Source organism: Chlamydotis macqueenii, chromosome 1 (assembly GCF_036417535.1).
Source record: "Chlamydotis macqueenii isolate bChlMac1 chromosome 1, bChlMac1.mat, whole genome shotgun sequence".
Classification (NCBI taxonomy): Eukaryota; Metazoa; Chordata; class Aves; order Otidiformes; family Otididae; genus Chlamydotis; species Chlamydotis macqueenii.
Genome location: NC_141556.1, coordinates 66,988,605 through 67,015,329, shown reverse-complemented (window position 1 = coordinate 67,015,329; position 26,725 = coordinate 66,988,605). Strand labels below are relative to the sequence as shown.

Here is a 26,725-nt window from a genome sequence, read left to right as displayed (position 1 = left end):
CACTGCGGAGAACAAGGGGCAGACAGGGCCACCCTGCCCCAAAGGAGCCCAAGTTCCCGCTCGGAGGCACCTGCAGATGTGTGCAATGGCACAGACCACCTGCAGGACCCGTTCTTTATACAAATGAATCATTTCTGGCAGTAAATCAGCTGGACGTCGCACAGTCATCACCATCACTCCCACTCAAATGCCAAAGTGTGCTCTGGCAACCTGGTTTCTGGAGAAAGCAGAGGCGGGCAGGTGAGGACAGTGATGATGAGTGCTCAGGCTACCAGCTGATACAAAACCATGCACCAAAATGTGAGAGATTCTCATTTACTTATTTATTTGGCCAAGATGTGAGGACCAATCACTAAAACCAAAACATCTGACAACACTCTTGAAAAAAATCTTTCATTAGTCTCCAGGGATCACGTTTGATCCCTTCCCAACATGCAAAACGGGTCTACTGGCAGGAGAGGCAGAACCTTGGAGGGGACGGATCTTCCTGGCCCCATCAGGTCACCCATCCTAAACGCAGGGTGTGCTCTCACAATCCTTCTGGAGGCAAACGTGAGTCCAAAAGGCTTGTTAACTGCGAATTACCTGAGGCAAGTTAATGAAAAACAGTTATGTAAAAGCGCCAGCCTCACAGCTTGGCTATTCCCCTGTGTCTACTTCTAAAAAAAAAAAAAAATTAAAAAAAAAAAAGAACAACAAAACACAAACATAACAGCACCATGGTATTCTGATAAGCCTGCCATTAAACAGCAAAATCTGACTGCAAGCATGCCTCGGTGTATGTTTTACATACCATCTCTGGTGGTCCATTAACACTAAACGTGAATGCGTGCAGGTGCTATATTCACACCAGTGTTTTTTGCTGCTAAAGCTCTTTGTCATAAGAAATTAGGCCAGATGGCAATGAAGGAAACATTCTTTTGTCCTGAAACAATCCCAGCAGAATGATTTTTAAATGTTAGCAGCGGCTGAGTTTATGGTACATCAAACAGGTGAGCAAATCTAGGGCTCCAAACAGCTCTAATCCCAATCACAAGAACTTCGCAAAGCTCCCCAGCACTCACCCACCCGTGGGGGAAAAAAGACAGCCTACTATGGAAAGCCAAATTTGTTCCACTGCAGAGCAACTACAGAGCAAGTTCTGGGGATGGGTAAATCAACAAAAATAACTTCTCCCTTCTTAAACTTTAATACCCTTGAAGTCTTGTCTTTGTTTACTGGCAACAGCATGATCACAGAGTCGTGTAGTAATTATACACGGTATACAGCTCAGCAAACAAAGGAAGTAAAAAAAAAGGGGTAGGAATCTCAAAATTAAGTAAAAGTGGTGTTTCTCCAACATGATTTTCATGAACAGAAGCTCTGAGGCAATAACTGTACTCTGCTACAGAAGGGGAGGTTTGTCCTTATGTTTCCATATCTAAACTGGCTCACAAATTGGGAAAAATCTATTATTTTTTAAGTTGCAACCCCAAAAGACACCATGGCTACCATCATTTCTAATCTGCAGCATCATGTGGGCTGGAAGACCTCAGCCACCTCTGCATGAAGACTGTCACATCTGTCTGAACTAAAGCACAACCTGTAAGATACGCGTCATGGCCTTGGTAGAGCAGGCAGCTAGGAGAGCAGATGCTTTAGGCCGGCCAGGCTTTTTGAACTGCCTGCTTGTCAAAGCTGAGAGGTGTGTTGGCAAATAGTATCCCAAAGATTCTGGGCTGAATAAAGCAAATTACCACACTCTTAGGAATGGAGACCCTTGAAAGAGGAGACACCACCATCTCAGACAAGGAGGTCCTTCCTCCACCCACAAAACACTCAGAGAAAAAGACTTTTGCATTGCTTCAGCACTTCTGCTGGAAGAGTCCCTGGAGGCAAAGAGTGTGTTAAGCCTCCGGAGAATGGCAGTTCAAACACAAAGGCCCTCAAAAAGCCCAGGGGAAAGGAAGAGCACGTACACCATGTGTCTTGATACCAGATGACATTGTCAGGTATTTTCTATTAGAGCTGATCAGCATCGCCCAAGCTACCACCAAAATAAAAAATCAGGACAGAAATCTCAGCACTGATCACATGCCTCATCAGGGTAGAGGAGGCTGCACCAAAACATGTATTCAAAGCAAAGACTCTTGTCCCGGCACCGGTCTTTGTGTCCAAGTGCTGCAGCATGTGTGGTTCAGCAGGTCACACCCAAGGCAGAGTGTCGCCAAAACTACAGAGGGTATACCAAAATAAGAGGTATATGTCCTAACACAGAAATCCCTTGATTTTGTTAAGGCTAATGGATGTTTTTCAGGAACAGCAGTGTAGTTTGCCTTGCCAACCTACAGCAGGTTTTCCGTTCCTCCAGCATCCACTCTAGAAAAAGGAACTGCATAGCTCTGCTCTCGGAAGGAGACTTTCACAGGCGCCAGCTGCTGAAGGTCCACTGAGCAGAGCTTGTAAAAGAGCTCCCCAGAAGAAAGCAAATCACTCTTGCTCTTAAAAGAATAAATTAACCACTTGCCCTCCCTGCTCCCGGCACAGCCACCTCGTTTGAAGCATGCCATTTGTAGAGCAGGGACCGTGCACCACGCCACCCTCAAGCCACGGGCATTTACTGCTCCTCTAGATAGGTCGTCAGGCAGGGACACATCTCCTTGGGTAAGCCATTCTCCGTACAGAGGACCTGGAAATCAAGTGGCATTCGGTGACTGCATCCTTGCAGACCCAGAACCAGAGGGGTCTACACCGCAAGAGTACGGGTTCACAGACAAATTCCATACATATCCAGTTACGGTATATAATCACCAGCACCCCCGGGCTCTAATATAGTGCTTTTTATCCACTTGTACACACGAAGACTCACTGAACCTTTTTTAAGACCTCTTATGATTTAATAATACTGTAAATCATAATTGGAGAGTTTTTTTCTTTTTATAGACTTTGTTATTATCCCTGGGCAGCTCTTGTTTAGTTTAATCTGTTTTATTATTTTCAAAAGACTAACAAAAACCACAACATGTTATGAAATAGAAATGCACAGGATAATAATGGTAATTTGTTACAGTGAGTAACACTTAATGGAAGGTCTCAGAGCACCCCACACCTCATAAAACCCCAACAGTTTTTATAGAGGGAGGCTCACATGCAGATTTATATAAATTAATCTAAGGATGGATTAAGTTTCCTGTGATCTTCTCTTTCTTTAGGAATTGTGTGATATAAATGACAAACTTTATGAAAACTAATGACTGATTTCAGCGCACAGTGGAATCTCCTTATAAACTCCACAGATGCATCTATGATGTGCCAGGAAAATGAGCATTTGCACTCCAAAAATGGTGCAGCTGCACCAGTAGTAATAACAGCTAAAACTCTCTATGTGGAAACAGCTCAAAGATTAATGAAAAAACCCGCAGCGGTAAAAAGAAAATAAGTCCCCTTCGAAGCAGCATTCACACAATGGCCAGCACAAGTGGGGCAGAGCTTCCACCACAGCGCAACAGCACTTTGTGCTAATTTGTGCTGATAATCTTTTCAGAGTACGCTACAATGCCTCAGAATTAAACGGCCAATAAGGCTTAAATGGTTTGTTACTCAATTTGCTATAACGGAGATAGGTGAGAAGACAGAGGCCGTTATCAATTCCCAAGCCGTAGCAATTCCCTTAGAGCACAACAGTCATCACTGACAAGAGCACTGGTTAAGTGTTGGCATTCAAAGCAGGTTATTGCTTTCCAGCACAGCGTAGGAAAAGAAAACAGAACTCACAATTAGACTGGAAAGCAACAGCACTTTGGAAGTGGCAAATAGCCAGAGCAGAAATTTCTAGTGAAAGCCCTAGAAAGCGTGGCTTGATGCTCATTCCTGGCTTAAGAATACCAAAAGCATCGTTCACATGGCTTTAGATTTGTCTCCACAAACGGCCTTGGGAAATTAAAAAAAAAAAGCCAGACGATGGCAATTTACAAATTGACAAACCAGGTGTTGTTTTACCCAGATTTTGAACAAAAGAGTTTGTATTCAAAGTTCTTATTGAGTATTGTCTCAGCAAGACAACCAAGTGCAGGGAGAGTAAGAGATGGGACATGATCAAGAACCAAGCCAGGACAGTTACTCATCAGGAACAGAAAACAATGCTAACACAAATCTAGACTACAGTTATTACGTCTAAACAAGAAAATTTTTCAAACTGAATAAAAGAGCTTTTCCACCAAATTTAAAATAAGTTTGGTAATCTTTCAGCTTGAGCTGCTAACCACAGAGGAAGCGCCATTTTAATTTATACAGAAGCGAAAAAAAAAAACACCACAAGTATAGTGAGTGAAATAGAGAAGAGCCTTTTTTTTTTTTTTCTTTCTTTCTTTCTTTAAATCTGAGACAATAAATGAGAAAACCCAGGAAGGCAGTCAGAAACACCGTGAGTAAACGCAGAGAAATGCTTTTAGCTAACCAGCAGCAGCCCGAGCACTTTATTTTCATGGACTCTAAAGAGTATTGACAGGATGACCGTACTCCTGTGGGGAAGAAGGTTGGTCCAAAGCTGAGCCTTTTAGGTAAAAGACGACAAAAGAAAATTAAGGGTGACATTGGTGCAAGAGGAATAGTATGCCGAATGAGAGAAAATCCCCAGGAACTGGTAGGCATTAAATAGAGACAAAACACCACTGAAGGAAGCACCAAACATAGGCCTGGCTGGATGCACGTCAGCCAAGTCTTTCAGGAGAATCTGCCTGGACGTTTTAGTGAACTCTTCCCCTCAAAATAAAAGGCTTTTAATTTAAGAGACAGACAAATTTTACTATTATGGACTGAGGAAACGTTGCGACAAGGTAGAAGTCCTACCTGTTTCATACAGACCTCTCCCGCCGGGCAGATCCTCACCTCTGGGCATGGCTGCAAGCAGTGCGGCAGCACGGACCCTGGACCCCCAGTTGGGTCTGCGCCCTCCTCCCCAGGCAGGGAGCTTCCCCCGACCCTCCCCAGGAGCCCTGTCTCCCTTTCAGAGAGTGCAAGCAACCCTGCCAGTCACCTCAGAGAAACACAGCCCAAACACACCACTGAAAAACATCAGATACCTGCTACGGAAATTACACCAGGCAGGAGGAGGAGAACTTCTGTGCACCTGGAACCGGGGAAAAAAAAAAAAAAAAAAACGAGCTTCGAGGTGCACACACTCCCTCTCCCAGACCTGGAACGGCAGCAAGGCACCCCACTCTGGATCAGAAGAAAAGCTTACATGGCTAGAAACACGTCTGTATATTCCAACCATAACACAACCAGTCTAATGAAAAGCAACTGCCTCTCTTCACAACTCCACCTCGCCCGGTGTGTCTGCACCAGTACTACATCAATTTCATGGCAGGTATCACAGCATCAGTATGGAATGGAGAGTGATGGCTATAGCTAGGGCAGAAATATTAGACTAAGCTGTACAGGAGAAATACTGACACAATCTTAAACATTGTGATATTGCCCTAATATAGATGTACAGAGGGAAGAAAATACTTGTGCACTGTGTATTTAACCTGACACATTATAGCTCCACTATATTACCTTGTGATGTCAAACTGTAATATAGCATTAAATCAAGAACAAATAAAATCCAAGGTCTTTTTTTTTTTCTTCCTTGGGTTGTTTTGGTTTTCTTAAGCTCCTTGTCCTTGAAACACGTGCCACTGATACAGCTGAAAAAACAAAGGATCAGCTGTAAGCAACTAGATAGATCAGAAGGCTGGCAGTGAAGTATTGAATTAATTCTCTCTTTGGCTATATATTTACAACTAACCCAAGCAGAAGGGTCCCATTTATGTCCTAGGCATGTACGTACCCAGCCATCACTGGCTAGCAGCCTCGGTGGGCAGACCTGCAGGGTCATCCATTCTGCACACAGCAGCTAAGCACAGCCTGGGCTTTTTAATTTATCTTTTTCCCCCTTTTTTTTTTCCAGCCAGACTACTAGTAGGATGGCTCTGTGCGCAACCTGTGTGTCTATGTCTCTTCTGGTGGGAGAGCTGTGTTCCCCTTTGCAGCTTGTCTCCCCCAGCTCCTCTCCTCCTGGGCCACCAGAGCCACTCAGCAGCAGCTGGGGTGGACACTCCTACACCCTTCCCATGGAGCTAAGCTAAGTGAACAGGAATTCCCACCTCCTTTGAGGGAGACCAGGTGTCTCCTGTGCTTTTGCCCAGTCTTTTGACCCTGGCGAGCTCTTACTTGAGATACCTTCTTTACCAGCATGGGCCTTGACAGTGCCCTCCATCCCGCTTCCAAAAATGCTGAGCAGGCAGGGCCTTCCCCTCTCGACCACCTGCAAAACAGAAGGCTGATTTCTGATTAAGAGTCTTTAAATTTTGGCATCGGGGTTGTCGTAGTTCAGCCCTGATCGGACCAGACTACGCAGTCTCTCTCTCACTCCCGCCACCCTCCGAGAAAACAGGGAGAGAAAATATAAGAAAAACGGCTCGAGGTTTGAGATAAGGACAGGGAGAAATCCTTAAAGTTACCGTCACGGGCCAAACAGACTCGACTTGGGGAAAACTATTCATTTATTACTACAAACAGCAGGATAATGAGACAGGGAACAAGATAACCTCCATCCACTCCTCCCTCTTCCCAAGCTTAACATTATCTCTACTACCTTCCTCCCCCGAGCGGCACAGGGGGGAAGAGGGAATGGGGGTTGTGGTCAGTTCATCACATGTTGTTTCATGCCGCTGCTTCATGGTTGGGGGAAGAACTCCTCGCATTCCTCCCCTGCTCCGTTGTGGGGTCCCACCCCTACGCCACAGTCCTTCGTGGAACTGCCCCGGCGTGGGTCATCTCTTCCACGGGTGCAGTCCCTCCAGAACAGCTGTCCCAGCGGGCCCTCCACGGGCCACAGCTGCCTTCAGGCATCCACCTCCCCCGGTACGGGGTCCTTCACAGGCTCCAAGTGGATCTCTGCTCCTCCGTGGACCTCCATGGGCTGCAGGGGGACAACCTGCTCCACCATGGTCGTCACCACAGACTGCAGGGGAATCTTGGCCAGGAGCCGCATTACTCCTCCCCCTCCTTCTGAACTGACCTTGGCGTCTGCAGCCATTCCTCACAACAGGCTGGTAGATGTCTCTCAGGATCTTTTTTTACATCATCTTATTCACTTCTCATCTCCTCTCCACTTCTTGCAGCCGGGCTGGACCGAGTCAGGCCCAGTCGGCTGCCTGGCGAGAGGCCAGAGGGTGAGGCCTGCAAGGCCCATGAGGCCTGCGCCTCCCCCTCTGCGCCTCTGCCCCCTCTCAGCTTCTTCACATCTTCTCTTCTCCTTTTTTTTCTGTTTTCCCCTTCTTAAATACGTTATCGCAGAGGCGTTATCACGGGAACATTCTGCTACCAATCGGCTCGGCCTTGGCCAGCAGCGGGTCCGCCCTAGGCCCGGCCGAGTCCCCTGAACAAAGGGGAGCGACTTCTAGCAGTTTCCTACAGAAGCTATCGCCTTAGGCCCCCCCTTACTAACAAAACCACGACAGGGGTTTTTCAAAAGGCTTCGTTCTCATCATTTCCTATCACTGCACACCTTCAGGCTAGGTCTGCTGTGTTGCCGACTACATCAAATCTCCATCAATTCTTTGTTTCTGGGCTGAAAATCCATCTAAATTGAGATTTGGCAGACAAGAAGAGAAAGAGGGAGGCAGATAGCACTGAGGATTGCACCTTCTGCTTCAACAGTTGAGAAACATTTTTGCTAAACCACTGGAACCAAGGAACAACTTAAGTGCTACTGAGGGAATAGATGATTCACTGAACTTCTGTTAGCGGAGGCAAGGTGTAAGACAGAAAGTACCCAGTTTAAATATAAAATCCTGAGTGAATTACGGAACTGGCAGGTCTTTTTTTTTTTGTTTCCTCACTCTTCGTCTTAACATTTTATACGGAAGACACCAAGAAATAGTATATCCCGAGAAACACCTTCTTTAGGAAGGAGTATATTGAATCACTTCTTGGAGAAGGAAATAGCTGCAGGTAAACATCTCTGAGTGACAGCAACTGGAGAAGAGAGCGTGAAGTAAGTTTTCCCTAAGGACTAAGCAAAACCATTGCCTACCATCTCAGCTCCTATGCAGATGAAGAGTTGTGCTAGACCTGTCACTTAACAGTTACCCACATGTAATAGGAATGTTTCTGACCCAATCAGTTTTAACACTCCTTTCCTTTATCGAAGCCAAGAGAAAAGGTGAGAGAAGTTCAAAGATGCAAAGCAAACATTATTTAATTCAACAGTCCATGTGCAGGCTTTTTTTTCCCCCCTTCTGATGTTAACCCACACAAAACAATGCAGCAGTTCTGTAAATATTCTAAGTTTCGCTTAATGGTTCCAGTAACACAGGCCACTCTTATTTTCCTCTGATCATTCATACTGACAGATCTGGTGTGAACAACGTCAAACACTTGAGCTCTTTTCACTGTTTGGCTCCAGAGCATTAGTCTACAGGAATGAGGACTGTCGCTTAAGATTTCCAGTTCATCAGGGACACTGAACTACTGTTACAAAATTTCAGCAATGTCTGCTTAAGATTTTTCTGACAGACGGGTGATAAATTTTTTTAATTGAGAACATTTCAGGAATACATAGCATGTATGTAGGATATGTTCAGCCTAATGAAAAGTCCACGGGGCATCATGAGTCCTTCCTCTTCCTTTCACAGCCACAAAGGACAGAAGAGACTCAAAGTTTCTGTAGCTGGATGGATCTGAAGATACAAATTTCAGCCCACCCTTCACATCTGTTCTGTACACGCAGTTTGGAGATCTCCCAGATTTTTAATCTTAGTACAGCAAGAGTCAAAACAAGCCTTTCCAGATGAAAGTTTCATGCAACAGTAGCAGAGCGACTAGTTAGATATAAAGAATCATGCTACTATTAAAGTGCCTGGGATTTGACCAAATTAGCAAAAGAAAATAAATAAAAATAAAACAAGCAAATTCAAAAAAAAAAAAAAAAACCTGAGACCAGAATACTTTGGTCCCCCCTTCCCTTCCTCAGCAAGATCCTGCAAAGCACACGTCACGCAGTTTTCTCAGGTATCCTAAGTGGAAGCACTAAAAATTCTAACAAGAGAATTAACAAACAACACTCATTTCCATTCTGTTAAAAGTTCATTTCTGTCAAGCATTTTGCAGCCAACAGGCTAAATCCCTTTTCCTTTTGCAAGCAGACAGAGCACAACCAGCAACGTCCCACCGGGCAAGGCAGGCAGAGCACGGCTCAGCCACAGGCTCAGTGTCGCTTGGCAAGAGCTCCCCACAGCCTCTTTGGAAGAACTGGGCTTGGAGGATCCACTCCATCCGGATCTCAACATCTTCCTCTGACACCCGACTGGTAGAAATGAAACGGGAAGAATGTGGGAACTGGAGGGACAGAAGGGTATTGGGGATACAGCCGAAATAATTGTCCTCTGCAGGCAGGGAAGATAAACGATTCCTTCCCTACTCCAAATGCAATGCTGAGCGGTGAACAAATGACTCTGCCTTTGACCCTATGTCTCAGTTGTAGGATTATTATAAGCACTTGAGGATGAAATCGTGCTCACAAAATTAGTCTCAGTAATTTCCAAAAAGGACTAGATGGGGACAGCCCTTCATTCTTTTACCACACCCCTACCCCTGCTTGAATAGCAGAGGCAAAACCAGTTCAGAGTCAAGACATAAAAACAGGAACTAAAGCATCTAGTTTCCATTCCATTATTAAAGTTTAAGATTCTTTTGCTAATTAGCAATAGCGTAACCTCAATCCTGCAACCTGATCTAGGAGGAGTCCCAGTCCAGCCCAAATACCACATGCAACACAGTCAGCGGTGATACAGGTGGGTTCACTCACCTCTCAAATTACCCCTGGAGGTATTGCTGGAGGCATCGATTAATCAGGCAGCTCCCCAGACTGCAAGAGTTTGGCTGGGCACCTGATGGAGAAGGCTGCGTGCACAAAGCCAGCTCTGCCCATGGCTGCCAACATCCCGTTCGCTCTCTACAGAAATCTCCTGAGAGCTCCTTCAAGGAGGAGGTACAAAACCTGTCCTAAACAATCCAGCTTACAAGGGTCTGTGCTGTTCACAGTTTTGCTTTATCGGGGGTATTCCACGCAGTGCCCGTCCAGCCCCGCTTCCCAGAGAGCCAACACTGATCGCTCTCAGCTCTGAGCCCACCCTTACAACCAAAGGGCGGCAAGGGCTGCAGGGATGCTGCACTCCCTGAAACTGCTCTTGTCTCGCAGAAACAAGCTGTTTTAACACAGTTCATGAAGTGTTCCTTACAAATCAGGTATTTTTTAGTTTCTCTTTTTAGTTTCCTTTATAGTTACTCAATTAGCAGACTCGCAAGGTTCCAGTAACACCTCCTCCTGCCATACTTACCACTGCCTATACAGTGTGTTCCCTACGCCTGCCATAGGTTTGCAACGAGCATCCACCGATCACCTACCAACAGCAGCCGAGTGCTAAGCATCACCCAGCTCCACCAGCTCTTCAGCATGGTTCCCCGCAAACGCCCACCTCATTTTGAAATACTGAAGCGTGGTGAACATTCACCATCAATGCCAAGCTCAAGGGAAGGATGGCAAACTGTTACGAAGCTGATCCGCTACAAATTATTCTCCTCGGGGAGAGAAGCAGGCGCCTGAGTTTTCCTTCTAGGATTAGGGATGGGAACTGTCAAGTTACTTCCCTGCTACCCAACTTCTCTTTATTCCTTGTAAAACAGAAACTCCTCCTCAACAACTCTGCCCGGTAGGCAGGGAAGATCTGAAGCAGAGGCAGCTGGCAGGGAACTCGGCGACTGACACCGGAGGTTTGCAGCTGCCAGGCTGGCTGCAAGCGACGGCCTTGCGGCAGACCCCTTCGCTTTGCCTCAAAATGAAAGGGGGGGGACGGCAACGGGTGTGCTTCAAAACCGCACCAGGGAAGTTTCTGGCACGCTCGTTCGATTGCAGAGAAAAGTGCTGGAGATGAAGCGGAGGGGACGAGTAAGAGGAGGACCTCGGGGGGGATTCAATTTGAACACTCATCTCAGCCGAAAGAGCTTTCCGAAAAGCTCGGTTTTCCCTTTTATCCCCCCCGCCCCAGGTGGCTTGGGGAAGAGGCGGCACCTGTTCCCAAATCGCCAGGGACACCCGCCGGGAGGGCAGCAGGCTCCCCCAGAGCCGCTCCTCATCCTCCGTCTTCTCCAGTTAACTTCCACCTGCGGCCGGGACGGCCGAAGCACCCCCCCAACACACACACACACACACAACGTCCCGCACCCCGTCCCGCACCGCACCGGGCAGAAATGCTGAATCACGAAGGGGACGGGAGGCGGCGGTGCCGGGGGACTCCCCCCGACCCCCCCACCCACGCGTGCGGGAGATGGGGCGGAGGGGGAGCCCGCGGCGGCGGCGGGCACTTACTTGAAGGTGAGGACGCAGAGGGGCCGGTAGGACTTGTGGCTGGTGTTCTCGGCCATCCGCTTGCCCCAGAAGTCGTTGGCGAAGGCGGCGGCCACGGGGGCGGCCGCCCGCACGTCGGGGTTGTTCACGATGGCCCAGACGTCGTCGTGCACGAACTCGCCCCGCAGGGAGTTGCCGTAGCAGAGGGCGCACAGCCCCGCCAGCACCGCCGCTGCCACCGCCGCCACCGCCGCCCCGCCGCGCCGCCCGCCCGCCGACGACGACGACGACGACGGCGGCGTTGGCGGGGACGGGCAGGGGGGCGGCGCGGCTCGGTCCCGGCTGCGGGAGCCCAGCGCCGAGCCCGTCACCATGGCGCGGGAGCGGGCGCGGGGCGCCGCGCTGGCTGCCCCGGCTCCGGTTCCGCTGCCGCCGCCGCCGCGGCGCGGGGAGGCAGCGGCGCCCGCATGGTGCGGGGCGGGCAGCGGGACCGTCGCCGGCCGCTCCCGCTCTGCCGAGGCGCAGCCTGCTCGCCTGCAAATAAACAGCGGCCGCCTCCCCGCGCCATCCCTCCTCCTCCTCCTCCTCCTCCTCCACCCCCCCGCCACCGCACGCATGCTCCTTGCCGCGATGTCACCCCCGCCGCCACCTCGGCCGGCTGGCGGGGTGGGCTCTGCCCCGGGGTGGCCCCCGCGCAACGGGGACGGAGACACGCACGGCGCGGCACGGCACGGCACGGCGGCACCCACGCGAGGCCGTGCTGCCCGCGGGCGGGCTGTGCCGCGGGGCTGGGAGGGTCACCCCTGCCACTCGCGGGAGGTAGGGGTAAGGCTGCCCTGCCTGGTGCCACGGCCTCCGCGGGCATCCCCCTCCACGGCCGGTCACGCCAGGACCGGCCTCCCGTGCTAACCTGGGGAGTGGGAGCGTCCCAGCCGGCTCCACGGCATCCACGCTGCTCCATCCACAGCATCCACAGTCTGCATCCTGATCCACAGTACCGCTGCTGCCCCACGGCGTCCACGCTGCTCCGCAGCACCCACACTGGTCCACACCATCCACGCCGCAGCATCGTTTGTGCCAAGCAGTCCCCGCACTGTGTCCTGCCGGCGAGGAAAGCGTTTTGGTGCCGTGGAACTTGTTTATTCTGGTCCACGACCTGTCCCTCTTCCAAAATCACCCGAGAGCTGCCTTCTCCGCAGCATGACTCTGATGACTGGAGTGGGTTTGTCCCCTCCCATACGCGTCCCCTCTTGTGTTGGTGACAACTCTCAATAACTTTTGCTTAAGGAAAGTCACACTCAGAGCACCCACTCAGCCACCTATAAAAAGGATGTGCACATGGCTTTTTCAGAAAACAGAAGAACAAATATTCTGTTAATGCTTTTTCCATTTAAATAAAACCTCCTGCTTAGGTAACCAAACAAAGAAATAACACTGCCTGGCAAAGAAGCTTAGAGTCAATTAGGTGAATGAACATACTGGACATACTCTGAATTTGTTCCTGAAAAAAAAAGATGTGCTGAGCACAGTTCACCACCAGCCTGTGCAGTTCCAAGCTGCTCAGTGCGTGCGTGCGTGCCTGTGGGAAAAAGAGGGGAGCGGAAACCGTGAAGTGTTCGTGCGGGCTGTCCTGGGGCGAGCCCTCCCCAGGAATGCTTTTTCCCCCAGCATATTTGGCGCTTCGAGTGATCTGGTATTTTCCAAGTGCAAGAGAACAGGCTTTTCAGATGCATTTCTGTCATAGCTAAAAATAACAGCTAACTCCGACTAGGACAGTATGTTTATATCCGGGACAGAAGGAAACTCCACCAGAAGCAGGGCCATCACTCAAAACTTTCCCTTTAAGTAGCTGATGAAATTTTTCCAGTCAGCTCCCCGGAGCTTTCCCCAGCATGGGAAACCAGCCCTGGTGGTGTGCTGGTGTTCATTTCCACCGAAGTTTCGAAGCCTGGGTACATAAAGCAGAACTACAACGTCTGTGCCTGGGCACAGAAACAGCCTGGCATCCACAGGCACCGAGGTACCAAAGCCCTCCAGTGCCCAGCAGCTCTGGAAGCAAAGTCCCTGTGGCAGACATGCCTAAAAGGTGGAATTGGGACTTTTTCTTGACATACATAAATTAAAATATTTTCTGTTACTGGGGGCGGGGATGAGGGGAAGTATGGACTGTAATGCTGATGAAAGCAAAACCAACACGTTTACACGGTTTAAAGGTTGAAATTGCCTTACAGTAGACTCCAGGTAATATGTGAAATCCTAAATTACTCCACCAGACAAAACCTGCAATCCCCTGTAGCTCTGAAATGGGCAGCTGAGGGTCTAACTATTCTCTGGAGCAGATGTACCGCACATGGGTGAGCTAGGCAGCCTAAATGGGGGGGGGGGGTCAGTGGCACTGCTGATGTGACCTCAACAAACCCAACACACCTGGCAGCCCAGCTGGGTCGCAGCAGGCTGTCCCTCCCAACAAGACCCCTGTACCTCTGGTCCACCCCCTGTGGATCTGGGTCCACACAGCCTTTCCCACTGGTGTCTTTCAGCCTTCTGTCCTTCTCCTTCGTCACAGGTTGGGGACAGCCCACCGGTAGCCCACTCCTGCCATGAAACAGGGCCCAGGGCTGCCATCAGGCAAGCTGATGCTGGGGCAGGGGACAGGTCTCCATTCTCTACCCAGGACTGTGGTACATGTCCCTGTCGTGTCACAAGTCCTGCCATCCACCCTTTGAGCTTAACTAGTTCACCATATAAAGCTCACAAAAAATGCAGAGTTCTAAAATTGTAAGTTATTAAGAGGTGATAAAGTACCAGTTTTTAATCAAGGGATTTGCTGATGATACCTTGTGACAGTAACATACACAGCCACGTAACACTGCACAGAACAACAGATATATTCTGTGGAATAAATAACATCCCTTCCTATACAGATGGATGATCTCCCGTTTGCTTTCGTAACTCGCCATGCTTGATAACACCAAAAAGCATGGAAAGAGAAGGCAGTCCTGACCCATTTAGCACTACTCCTCCCCTCACTCTCCTTGGGAGGGCACCAACCCTGGCCATTGGCTTTCACTTGGTGCAGAAACCTAGAGTTTGCAAGGGAGAAATACGCTATTTATTTTTTCATCCATTTTCTTATGCACTTATCGAAATGTTATACGCAAAGTGTAGTTAACACTGATTCGTCAAGTTTCTTTTATGAGAAGAAAATCTATTCTCACTTCCCCAAGACAGACTAGATCTTGCCTCTCTTCCCTCAAGCAAACATCTGAAAGGCACAAAGCCATGCTGCAGTCACAGGCCTCCTGTTCTGAACACCAGGACCTGCTGAAATGCAAGCACATAGTCTTCTCCTTTCGCTTCACAAAGCGAAACATTATCTCATCACGCAGCAGTCACCATCGAAACTGAATTCAAGATGTTGCCTATTGCTAGAAGCCCTGACCACCTGTAATGAACCTGTCCTGGTTTCAGCAGGGATTGAGTTAATTTTCCTCTCAGTAGCCGGTGTGTTTTGGGTTTCGTGTGTGAAGAATGTTGATAAAAACACTCTGATGATGTGAGTTGTTGTTAGTGAGACCAAGGACACTGTCTGGCTTTCCAAGTCTCGTTAAAGTCTCATTAATGCGCAGATGCAGGAAGCTGGACAAAAGACAGACAAAATAATTGACCCATACTGGCCAAAGAGAGTATTACATGCCATAAACGTCATGCTCAGTATATAAGTGGGGGTTGCCCATGGGAGGGGGCATCCATTCCATTCCATTCCGGCACCCATTCGGGCACCCTTGGCACCCTTTTCTTCTCTCTTGCTTGCTGGCATCGTTCCCTCTACCTTGCTGGCTTGCTCTCCCCTCTTTTCTTGCTGCTCGGTGCCATTCCCATGACTGCTGCTCGGGACGGACTGCATCAGTCATTCAGACATCGGGTGGTGAGAAATCATACATTGTTCATTTTGTATATTTTGTATATATTAATATCCTTATATTCTGTTATCTTTGTAGTTTTTAGTATTTTAGTAAACTGTTTTTATCTCAACCCACGAGTTTTCCTTTCTTCCCAATTTCTCTCCCCTGTCCTGCTGGGTAGGGGGTGGGTGAGCGAGAAACTGTGGTGATCCGGGCTAAACCACCACAGGTTGGTTTACCTGACAGCAAAAAAGTCAGAAATCAGAGAGCAGGAGGACCCATGTTGAGTATCACTGTGTATTGAGTCTTAAGTTTGTACACATATAGGCAGCCATATACATAGGGGGAGAGGAAAGAAAGAAGAGAATCCAGTGATGGGATGGTTTGCTCCAAAGCTGCTTTGCTGCTTCCAGAAATATCTGGTCTGATAAGAAGTATTTCCTCCTCTGGCAAGACTTGATTCTTTCTCTCCCTGAAGTAGCCATGTCATTGCTTCTGAAACGTGAAGCCGAATTGCTTCTCAGAAAATCCTAGCTGAGTTCTGGAGTCATGGGTGTAACTGAAGCACTCCAGCGATTTGACTGCCTGCTTGTATTTGAATCACACGTTTCGTGCCAGATATATAAAAAGATTGTTAACAAATGGCTGTTAAAACTAGAGACCTTGAAACTAATTACGTGTGGTGCTTGAAAAAAAAACCTTGCTCTGCTAATTGAGCAAAGCTCGTTACTTCTGAAGTAGGAAAGTTTAGCCTCCGCTCGGAGTAAAACATATGGCAGGGTATACAAGGCAGTAGACACATTTGAACTCCTGCACTTCAAAGGGTTGAGCACTGATTGATCTGTTATTATCTGAAGATGGCAGCCACTCAAAGGCAGAGAGAAACTGCAAAAGTTTTGAGTTTCGAGCTTAAATGCGGAGTTCTGAAGAGTTTAGCTTTGCGTCGACTGATTAAAGTAGAAGAATGCGGTAAATACAACTTAAAAGTTAAATTACCATATGGTCATAGCTAGAGGTAAATTTTAAAAGTAGCACATGTAAATAGTTTCTTGCTGTCTGAAGAAATAATTTTACATTTAAACTAAGTCATTTGGTAACCGGTACAATTGATTTCTGCTTGTAGTCAGTTACTGAATGATTTTGCAATTTATTTCAGTAGCCCCAGGATGAAACTCTGTATCTGCCACACATATAGTCTTCAGTTGATACAGATTATGTTCATATGGTTAAAAGCAAAAACAAAAAAACAAAAAAAAACAAAAAAAACAGAGAATGAGCCAGCCACCAGGTTCTCTAGCTATTAAAGGAAATTGCCATCTTAAATGAAGGAGTGTTGCAAAACCTGGAACAAGTTTGCCATCTTTAATCCCGTGTGCTGTCTGCGTTGGAAGAGCTTTGGAGAGACAGAAAGCAATCCACAAGGTTCAGAGCCCTTCCAAGGAGTTCAGTGCAGGCATTGTTCTGTTTAGTCAAGTAGGATTTGAACTTTGGAGTTACTGGGAGCACAGCAATAGTGCATTGAAAAACTGAACTGGACTGGTCTGGAAAAAAGCCTCATTATGATCCTTTTTGCTCATTACCAATTTGCTTTTAGGTCTTTTAGTTTCCCTTCTGTGAATCCTTCCCAAAGTCCAGTGAAAATTCCTTTGGTTTTTCTTTCATTTGCTACTGTAGCCAAGAGCCAGAAGTACTTACAAGCAGGAGAGGAAAACTTCTTGCTCTTAGTACCCTGGCCCTGTGATCCTTGGGAGACAAAGCAATCCGGTATCCTCAGGATGACCTCTCCTTTTCAATAAGGATGTAATATTCCAAGTTCATCCCACAACTCCCTAATAAGCCTTCTCCCTGTGGCAGTCACAGAATGTGCTAAATATTAGCCCCGAAAATTCAAACCCCTCAGTTTTCACAAAGCTGTATCAACAAGAAGATATCACGTGCTAAGCGCTGCGGGGTAGATCCCCATGGATGCACATTTCCCATCCCTGACACAGATGGCAAGTAACACAGAATCCTCCGTGACCCATTTTTAGATCCATTTGTCACCTGTTTCATATGCTCGTGTCAACTGAGAGATTTCAAGCTGAGAAAAAGCTTGCCATAGTTGTTACTGGATTAGAGGGAATCTCTTTTTCAGCTCACACAACAAATACATTTTCTGCCTTTGAAGGGAGCCAGATAAGCCTTAGTCTATGGGCAGGATTGTAGAGGGGTTTTGAACCCCCGCCATGGGCGGAACACCCACGATTTGACAAGGGAGAAGCATCCAGCAAATGGTATGGAGTGATTTGGGCTTGGTAGTCGCAGTTTAAAGGTCAGGGACAATACAAAGGTGGGACCGGGACAATACAAGTCTTAGTAACCAGAACAATGGAATTGTTCCCCTACAGAGCAGAGGCAGGCTCTGGCACAGGCTGCTGAATTTGCCCGCTCCAGCGGATTCACTCATCGGCTGAGGACATTCGTACTTTCCATTTTCACGTGCATGATTTGGGTGCGCAGAACCCCATGATGGAATGGGGAGCGGAGGAGAGAAAGCATTTTTCTTTCCTTCTTGAGCATGGATCTGCACCTTTCCTCCTCTAGAAGCACTGCAGAGATTTCCCAAAGCCAGAGAGAGTTCTTAGTCTTGCCCTTGCCTGAAAGAACTTTTTTACTGCAGCAGAGCAAGGGAAGAGTGCAGTCTATAGGTTTCATCTATTTAATGCTGATTAAGTACAGGACAGCTTAAGTTGAATTTTTATGTACTTTGTGGAAATCGGCTAACGGCTCAGAACCACAAAAATTAGAAAGGAAAAACTCAACTCAAGATAGATGCATTTCTGGGTGAGCAAATGAAGGACTCTTAGATGACCCAATGTTTTTTTTCACTTAGAGTGCATAGTCCCAGACTGCATTGTTGGTCTGCCTGGAACATTGTTTCTGAGTACAAGCAGGTCAGAATGGGTGCGAGGCTGTTTAAAGTGGGGATCTTCCTAGCAAAAAGTTATTTTAAAAGGACAACTTTCCTGAGAAATGAGCATTAGTAACTCAGGCACCATACGTTTCTTACAAGGCTGTACAAGGGCACAAGTAAATTGTCACGTGGCTATAAAGATGGCTGGAGCACATCTCCTATGAGGGCAGGCTGAGAGAGTTGGGGCTGTTCAGCCTGGAGAAGAGGAGGCTTCGGGGAGACCTTACAGTGGCCTTCTAGTACCTCAAGGGGACTTATAGGAAAGATGGGGAGAAAGTCTTTAGCAGGGCCTGTTGTGACAGAATGAGGGGTAATGATTTTAAAATAGAGGGTATCAGGATATCAGGAAAAAAAAATTTACACTGTGGGTGGTGGAACACTGTCACAGGTTGCCCAGAGAGGTGGTTGATGCCCCATCTCTGGAAACATTCAAGGCCAGGTTGGACTGGGCTCTGAGCAACCTGATCCAGTTGGAGATGTTCCTGCTTCTTGCAGGGGGGTTGGACTAGATGGGACCTTTAAAGGTCCCTTCCAACCCAAACTATTCTGTGATTCTATGTAAATCTGGATGCTGAGCTGCTGAGGGCATTGAAGTCAAATGCAGTACAAGAAACAGGTTTGGGCACAGCACTCTGATCAATGTTTAGTGGTTGGGATTCATATTGCTCCTGTAGGGAGGTGTTGGATTCGGAAGAAGAATCTGATTTTGGTGAGACAAAGGAGGCATTTCCAGCTTGGACTGATCTGAATTGGTTTATTTTGACCCTTTACTCAGACTTCAGAGTTGGCTGTACGTTCCTCAATGTAATTGTCTCTTGGAAGTTTGTATGTCAAAATAAGAACAGCGATTAAAGACTCAAAGTCTTTTCCCTATTCAGATTCAGTCGGTTTTGTTTTCTGGGCATCTTTGAGCTGGAATTCAGTAGTACTTCCCTCCTAACAGCAACTGATTTATGTATAAGATCTTCTGGCATCTCTCGTTTCAATTGAATCACAGTCACTGCGAATGGTCTGATAAAATCAGACAGTTGGATAAAATCAGGAAATCTTTACATCTATTCTCTGATTACCGAGCAAGCTCAATTTCATCACGGTGAAGTAGAAGCCCGTGGTTACAATTACCTTTCTTTCCTTTCATCTGTTTTTTAATATTCGGGTTTAAGATGGAAAAATTACAAATTAATAAATCTGCACCAAGTCCAGTCAAGACTCTATACAATAATACTATTCATATCTCTATGATTAGCAACAGCTGGAATAAATTTTAGCAAAAATATTAAAATCTATATTGTAGAATAAGCCACATGCAGTCATTGTAATTTGAGAAGGGTGAGATTTTCCATAAAAGCTACTGGGAAAGGAATATGACTTTTTCTTTTATTTTCAGGTTACTTCTTTGGGTTTTATTTTTGTAAGTAGATACAGTTTTATTTTGCAGTGCTTAACTTCCTAGTGTTTATGTGGAGCAAACACTCCAGATGAAACAACGCATCAATCAGCCACTCTGGGCACTGCTTCTTCTCACTGGTCCCCCTACACCAAGGTGTACTGAGGACTTCTGTCTGTGTTAAAGCAAAAATAAGTTTTCAAGCGCAATTACAACCACCTAAGCCAACACCAGTGCTCCACTAGCTGGAAAGCTGTTACACAGGTTTTCTTTTCACCTGCAAACATCACCATGTGCCAGCTGCTGTTTTCCCCAAAGTGTTTGAGAAATTCATAGAGAGCCAATAGATCACTTAAGATCAAAGCAATACAACCCTGTACAGCTTCTCAAAGGAAACAATATGAAAGCCCAGTTCAGTGGCTGATTGAGAAGGGCAGTGCCAGGAGGATGTGGGATGGAGAAAGAGGCAGCTGGGAATTACTGGAGTAGCTTTTCAGTGCTCCCTTTTCCCTCTCCATTGTTTCCACAGACTATGCATCTTCGTGACTGTCGTGGTTTTGTTAGTAAGGGGGGGCCTAAGGTGGTAGCTTCTGTAGGAAACTGCTAGAAGTCGCTCCCCTTTGTTCAGTGGACTCGGCCGGGCCTAGGGCGGACCTGCTGCTGGCCAAGGCCGAGCCGATTGGTAGCAGAATGTCTCGTGATAACGCCTCTGCGATAACGTATTTAAGAATGGGAAAACAGAAGAAAGAGAGAGAGAGGAGAGAAGATGTAAAGAAGCTGAGCGGGGGCAGAGGCGCAGAGGGGGAGGCGCAGGCCTCATGGGCCTTGCAGGCCTCACCCTCTGGCCTCTCGCCAGGCAGCTGATTGGGCCTGACTCGGTCCAGCCCGGCTGCAAGAAGTGGAAAGGAGATGAGAAGTGAATAAGATGTAAAAAAGATCCTGAGAGACATCTACCAGCCTGTTGTGAGGAACGGCTGCAGACGCCAAGGTCAGTTCAGAAGGAGGGGGAGGAGTAATGCGACTCCTGGCCAAGATTCCCCTGCAGCCTGTGGTGACGACCATGGTGGAGCAGGTTGTCCCCCTGCAGCCCATGGAGGTCCACGGAGGGGCAGAGATCCACTTGGAGCCCGTGAAGGACCCCATACCGGGGGAGGTGGATGCCTGAAGGCAGCTGTGGCCCGTGGAGGGCCCGCTGGGACAGCTGTTCTGGAGAGACTGAACTCCGTGGAAGAGATGACCCACGCCGGAGCAGTTCCACAAAGGACTGTGGCCCGTGGGAGGGACCCCACGCTGGAGCAGGGGAGGAATGTGAGGAGTTCTTCCCCCGACCATGAAGCAGCGGCGTAAAACAACATATGATGAACTGACTGCAACCCCCATTCCCTCTTTCCCCCTGTGCTGCTCGGGGAGGGAAGGTAGTAGAGATAATGTTAAGCTTGGGAAGAGGGAGGGGTGGATGGAGGTTATCTTGTTCTCTGTCTCATTATCCTGCTGTTTGTAGTAATAAATGAATAGTTTTCCCCAAGTTGAGTCTGTTTTGCCCGTGATGGTAACTTTAAGGATTTCTCCCTGTCCTTATCTCAAACCTTGAGCCGTTTTTCCTTATATTTTCTCTCCCTATTCTCTCGGAGTGTGGGGGGAGTGAGAGAGAGACTGCGTAGTCTGGTCCGATCGGGGCTGAACTACGACAGTGACCCTCAAACTGGAGGTAGGATAAATTGGATCCTCTCTACGGTCCACTGATCCTTGCTCTTCAGCACTCATCCGCACTCCTGTGAGCTTGTTGTGGACAGATAAAATATGTTGCAATACTTGAGGAATTTTTAATAAAAATAATAAGCTCATTCTGAATGAAACTGATTATCTAGGGGTGCAAGCACCAAAAGGACCAGTAGAAGAGGTGCTGTGAGAATGGCAGGTGCAGATGGCACCTTGGTCCTCCAGATGCCAGCACATCTATGTGCAGCTTACCTGGAGCTCCCAAACTGAAGATAGACTACACACAGAGTAAAACAGAGGACAAACCATAAACAAAAGCTCTGTTTTGTTTTGGGTAAAATCACCTTTCTGTCCTATATTAGCTCACATTGAGCTTCGTTACTGCAGTGTCGCAAAATTAATTTTGGGGCTACAAACCTGGCAATGTTAGTGTTATGAGCCATACGTGCTAACAATACTGATACACTTTTCCCCCACATGAATGCAAACTCTTGGCTTGCCTGAAATGCTCTGAAGAGACATATGTGTGATTTTTCTTGGTTTTCCCCAAGATGAGTGCGCGTGTACGAGCTCAGGATTTTCAGCTCCTCCTGCTAATGGGGAGAACCTCCTTTCAGAGTCTGGGAAATCAGTCTCTCTCCAAGGAGATGAGACTCTTTCACTTTCTTATGCCCACCCACATTCTCTTCATGTGTTTCAGCTGACTTCTGCTGGCTGATTCCACCCCAGCCTTCTTCTCATTCAGTAGGAACATGTAACCTTTGAATTTCTATTGTTAAACAATTTAAAAAACAAATTACTGAGTTTTGCCTAGTTTGGAGTTTACAAAATTTCCCGTGGCTTCAGCCCAAAGTCAAAAGTCATCTGCAGTTCAGCTGTAACACTCCTAAAATCCCTGCAGTAGGAGTCTGGAAGCTTTCTGGACAGCATGCAAAGCCTGGAAGATGTAGAAATCAAAACAAGCCACAGTTTGAGAGCTCACTGTTACTAAACCTGCTGAGGAACCCTCTCTAGGGTTTTCTGTCATCTCCAGTAGAGCAGTCCCAGCACATTACACCTGCCCTTTTCTTCCATGCCTGGGACATCCCATCAGATTCAGGGGTCTGGCTCAAGGTTCATATGACCTTACTGCCACATCCTAGGTCCTTCTTAGTTTTTCCTGCAGGCTTTCAGAGATGCACCATAGCCCAGCATATCTTAACTGTTACCAAATTCGTTCCTCAGGCACAAGGCAACCTTTTCCTTTGGAGATTAGAGGTCACGTATGCTGAGACAGACCCTTCCCTGAGAGCTCCTTCAAGAATAACGAGTGATTCTCTGCAAGACTCGGGATTTTCATGACCCTCATCATCATCTTTTCAGTGCAAAAAGGCAACCCTCTCCAGTACAAACAGAAAGGATAATAATAGCAAACAAACCACTCTATCAAACCACAATACTCCTCTGTACTCTTAATCCTTCCCTGGGAAAAGATGGAGAGGAAAAAAAAAAAATAATTACCTGACAGTCACCATCATTTATATCACTACTGCTTAAACAGACCTGTTGATAAAAACAGTAAAAACATAGCAAGCTTGCTCTGAACAGTTTTATAAAGGGAAGGAGAGGAGAGGAGCCTGAAGGGAAAGTCAGGCATAGCCCAACTTGAAAGAAGTGCTGCAGAGGTCCACCCTTTGTAATTTGGGCCTGTTTCTAGTTATCGCTGTATTTACACGGGTTGACAATTGCAAAGAAGAGAAAAAATCATAAAGACAGGGTTAGTCTTTTTCGGCATGAGGCTGGCGTCTGCCATGGGAAATTAATCCATGCTAAGCTGCAGTAAGCTGAGCTGCTGAGTTTGTATTCGTGTCACTGAGACCGCTTATACTCGCCGCTGGTCTGCAAACTCTTATTAGTCAGACCTGACAGTGGGTGACATCTTGATGAAAAGAATAGCCTATGGATCACAATCTGTTCAATAGGTGTTTATAAAAATTATATTAAATGAGCCATTTTTCCTAAGCCCACATTCCAAAATATTTTGGGGAGATGAGTAAAGCGATAGTGAGGGATTTTTTTTTTTTTTTTTTTTTTTTTTTTTTGGAGAAGAAGATTATAAGGTCCCAAGGCGCTTTGTCACTGAAATAACCACATCTGTCAGCTAAATTGGCAGAGCTATTATATTTAGTTTCTAGAAACAGTTCCTCAGACGCTGAGGTCTTGGATACCTCCCGAAAGATTTGCTTTCTGGACAGTCAAACCAAAATAACATTAAGGGGGGAAAGTAGTTCACAGCCACAGCTAGCATTTTATTATTTTCTGAATATCATATGGTCCAAAATGTTGATGAGAAAAGAAGGGCTTATGAGGGGTGACTTGACAGGAATTACATTTTAATTTCCTTCATAAAATTTTGGAAGCTTTTCTCCCTGTCCAGTGGCCACCTTGCTGTTGTTGCCTTTTGGGGGCCCATATGATCCTCCCTATCAAGAAAAGCTATCCCAAGGCATTTCCTATTTTTCTTTTGCAAGACGCAGTCAGAGGATCCCATTAAATTTTTTAATTTGTTTAACTGGCTTCTAAATTTGCAGACTCCTGTTGTGCCATAAAACTAACTGATGAATGACAGGGCCCTGCTAGGTTTGGCTAGGGTGTAACATGAGCTCCCAGGGCTGGAAATAATAAAACACAATTTTCTGAGAAATGGGGTTTTGCAAGGGACGCACTAGCCCTGACTTCACCACACCCTTTCATTTTGTTAGCTCCAGTTCAGCAAGTCACAGCTGGATTTTGTTACATTTTCTGTCATTATGAGCCCTCTGTTCTCAAAGGTAGGAGAGGACTCTCTGGGTAGGTCAAGGTCATTTAGGTAGGGAGTTGATGAGTGCTGTGCTGGGGACTTGCATGTACGGGAGCCAGTGTTTGGGTTGTGACGACAGGGCCAAGGCTCATAGAGAAGAGTTTGGGAGAGAGAAGAATTTCAGATTAAGCAAAAGGCAGCTTCTCCTCTCCCACACTGACCTTCTTTGGAGCTGCTCTGTGCTGAAAATCCTCCCTCATCTATCTTTACGTCTATCTATACATTTTTCAGAGGACTGTAGGTTGAAAAGAACAAAGAAAGAAACATTAGAGTTCAACTCTCAGCTATCACTGTCACAGGCTGGTTTTGGAAACGAAGTGACGAGACCTTAATGCCACACTTCAGTTCACTGTCATTAACACCGTCGGGCTGTCCTGGAAGAGAAGCTTCCTCAAACTCACAGTACTGCTTCTTTGGCTTTCTAGGTAAAACAACATCCAGGCAGAGACCACGATAAACATTTTCACCTTGTCAGGCTGCCTGCGAGTAACCTAGTCGGATCAGGAACATTTTAGTTCGTAGTGAATTGGTCCACCCGGCTGAAAAGTGTCACGGAGCAACTGCGGTAGAGATCCTCCTGCCTGGACCATCCTGCCAGCTGTGCCATCAGCTGCATGGACACTGAGCTACCCTCAGGACTCAAGAGGTACCTACACCCAGGCCTGGCCCTTACCACAGCTGCCCACAGAGTTGCAGTCCCTCACACCTGCCCAGTGAAAGCTGCCTGGTCCCCAGCCAGGCAGGGGAACAAGGCAAAGAAAGAGTGGAAAAAAGCAAGCCTTAGCTTCATCATGGAACAAATCCGAAGCAACAGAAGCATAGGAAGGCTAAGAGACGTGCCCAAAGCTACAGAGGAGCTCCGTGGGAAATACAGGCAGGAGCCAAAAACATACCTCCTGGCTGGGAGGCCATCTTCTGCCCCTGAGGGCACACAAGGGTTGGGAAGGAAAGACCCACATACAGCGCAAACACTCTCTGCTCCGGATTTCACTGGCTCTCATGTTCTGGTTCACACTGGGACGAGGAGGCAGGAGCAAGGAAAGTGGGCATCAGCGTGTCGGAGCCTCTGGCAAGGGCTTCAGTAGCAGCTGTTGCCACAGGTCTCAGTAGAGCCAGCTGTGCCTCTGCCATGGCCAAGCACTGCTACAGGGCACAGAAGAGGTGGGAACAAGGCTTTTCCCGACAATTTTGAAGTTGTCATATGGACTTTTTCAGTCTTTGCCCTTCAGGATTTTGAGAGTGGAGTGGGACAGGACTTTGCTTAGGAGGCAAAACCTTGTGCTTGCCCACTGCTGACCTCAGGACATGGTTATGTGTAAGTCAACCCTGGAGCACAATCCCTAACCAGGAATATGATAGGATGTCACACCACTATAGCATCTTGCAGCAACTGGTGCTTGTGTCCAAGAAGCAGGAATGCATATGCCCTTACAGTGACAGCATAGGAGAGTTTTGTGTTGGTTTTGAATAAATGATTGATAAGGTAAAGGCAACTTGGGGGAACAGGGCAAACACAGCTAATGAAAAAAAGTAGACCCAGTCATCATCCTGTTATATCGCTTGCTAATAGAGCGGTGTTTAGCAATAGCTTGTGCGTTGTAAGGCTTAAGGTTATCAGCAGAGTGACTGCAGAGAGCTCGTTACAATTCACCCCGCATCTGTGACTGTAATCCTGCAATTTAGCCAAAAAACATGTACTCTGCATAGGTGCATGACATGGACTATTACTATTATTAATACAGTAGTAGTCATAATAAGTCACATATTGAGTGTGTTTGTTATTCAGAGGAAAACTTAATTATAATTTCCAAGCTGGTAGCATTTGATTTACTTTTTGCTGTCTCTGAAATCACATCATTAGTTCCGAAGTTACAACTCCTGCGAAAGCTCTGCCTTCTTGAGGGTAGGAGATGCGGAGTTACAGCTGCAGCCATCACTCTGGCAAAGATAGCTTTTCCTTGAGAATATTAATTTTTAACATAATAATGAAAAACGAGTAAAATTCCCCCCCCAAAAAAGGAGGAATGCTTGGAAAGTGCCTCTCAGGGAGCCTGCCCTCGCATTGCTGAGATGTCTTTGGTAAAAGGAGCTCTCTAGTGTCCAGTTGTAATACTGCAGTTCAGGAAAAAGATGCTGTGAGGACACAACCTAATCATAGAATGGTTTGGGTTGGAAGAGACCATAAAGATCATCTGGGGACACCTTCCACTGGTCCAGGTCTCTCAAAGCCCCATTCAGCCTGGCCTTGAACACTTCCAGGGATGGGGCATCCACAGCTTCTCTGGGCAACCTGTTCCAGTGCGTCACCACCCTCACAGTAAAGAATTTCTTCCTTATGTCTAATCAAAACCTACGCTCTTCCAGTTTAAAGCAGTTACCTTCAAATAGGTATGCAAAGCAAATGGAAGGCCTAGGTCTCTTTTAGGTCTAAGTGCTAATGTGTAGTGTGCAAAGTGTTGCTTAAATGTCACTGTCACCCAAGTGAATACTGCACTCAAAAGTTTTAAGGCATGGCACTGAGGTCTCCTTCATTCCCACATATCTTTCT

The 26,725-nt window shown here is 47.1% G+C and overlaps 1 protein-coding gene across 1 annotated transcript in view; it reads right to left on the bottom strand.

Moving 5' to 3' along the window:
• TMTC1 (transmembrane O-mannosyltransferase targeting cadherins 1) overlaps window positions 1-11,853 on the bottom strand; it is a 150,728-nt gene extending 138,875 nt beyond the window's left edge. Inside the window, exon 1 of the mRNA XM_086755234.1 lies at window positions 11,396-11,853. Coding sequence (XP_086611360.1) covers window positions 11,396-11,748 — 353 coding nt within the window. The 5' untranslated portion in view covers window positions 11,749-11,853. The remainder of the gene's footprint in view (window positions 1-11,395) is intronic.
• Window positions 11,854-26,725: the final 14,872 nt, after the last annotated feature.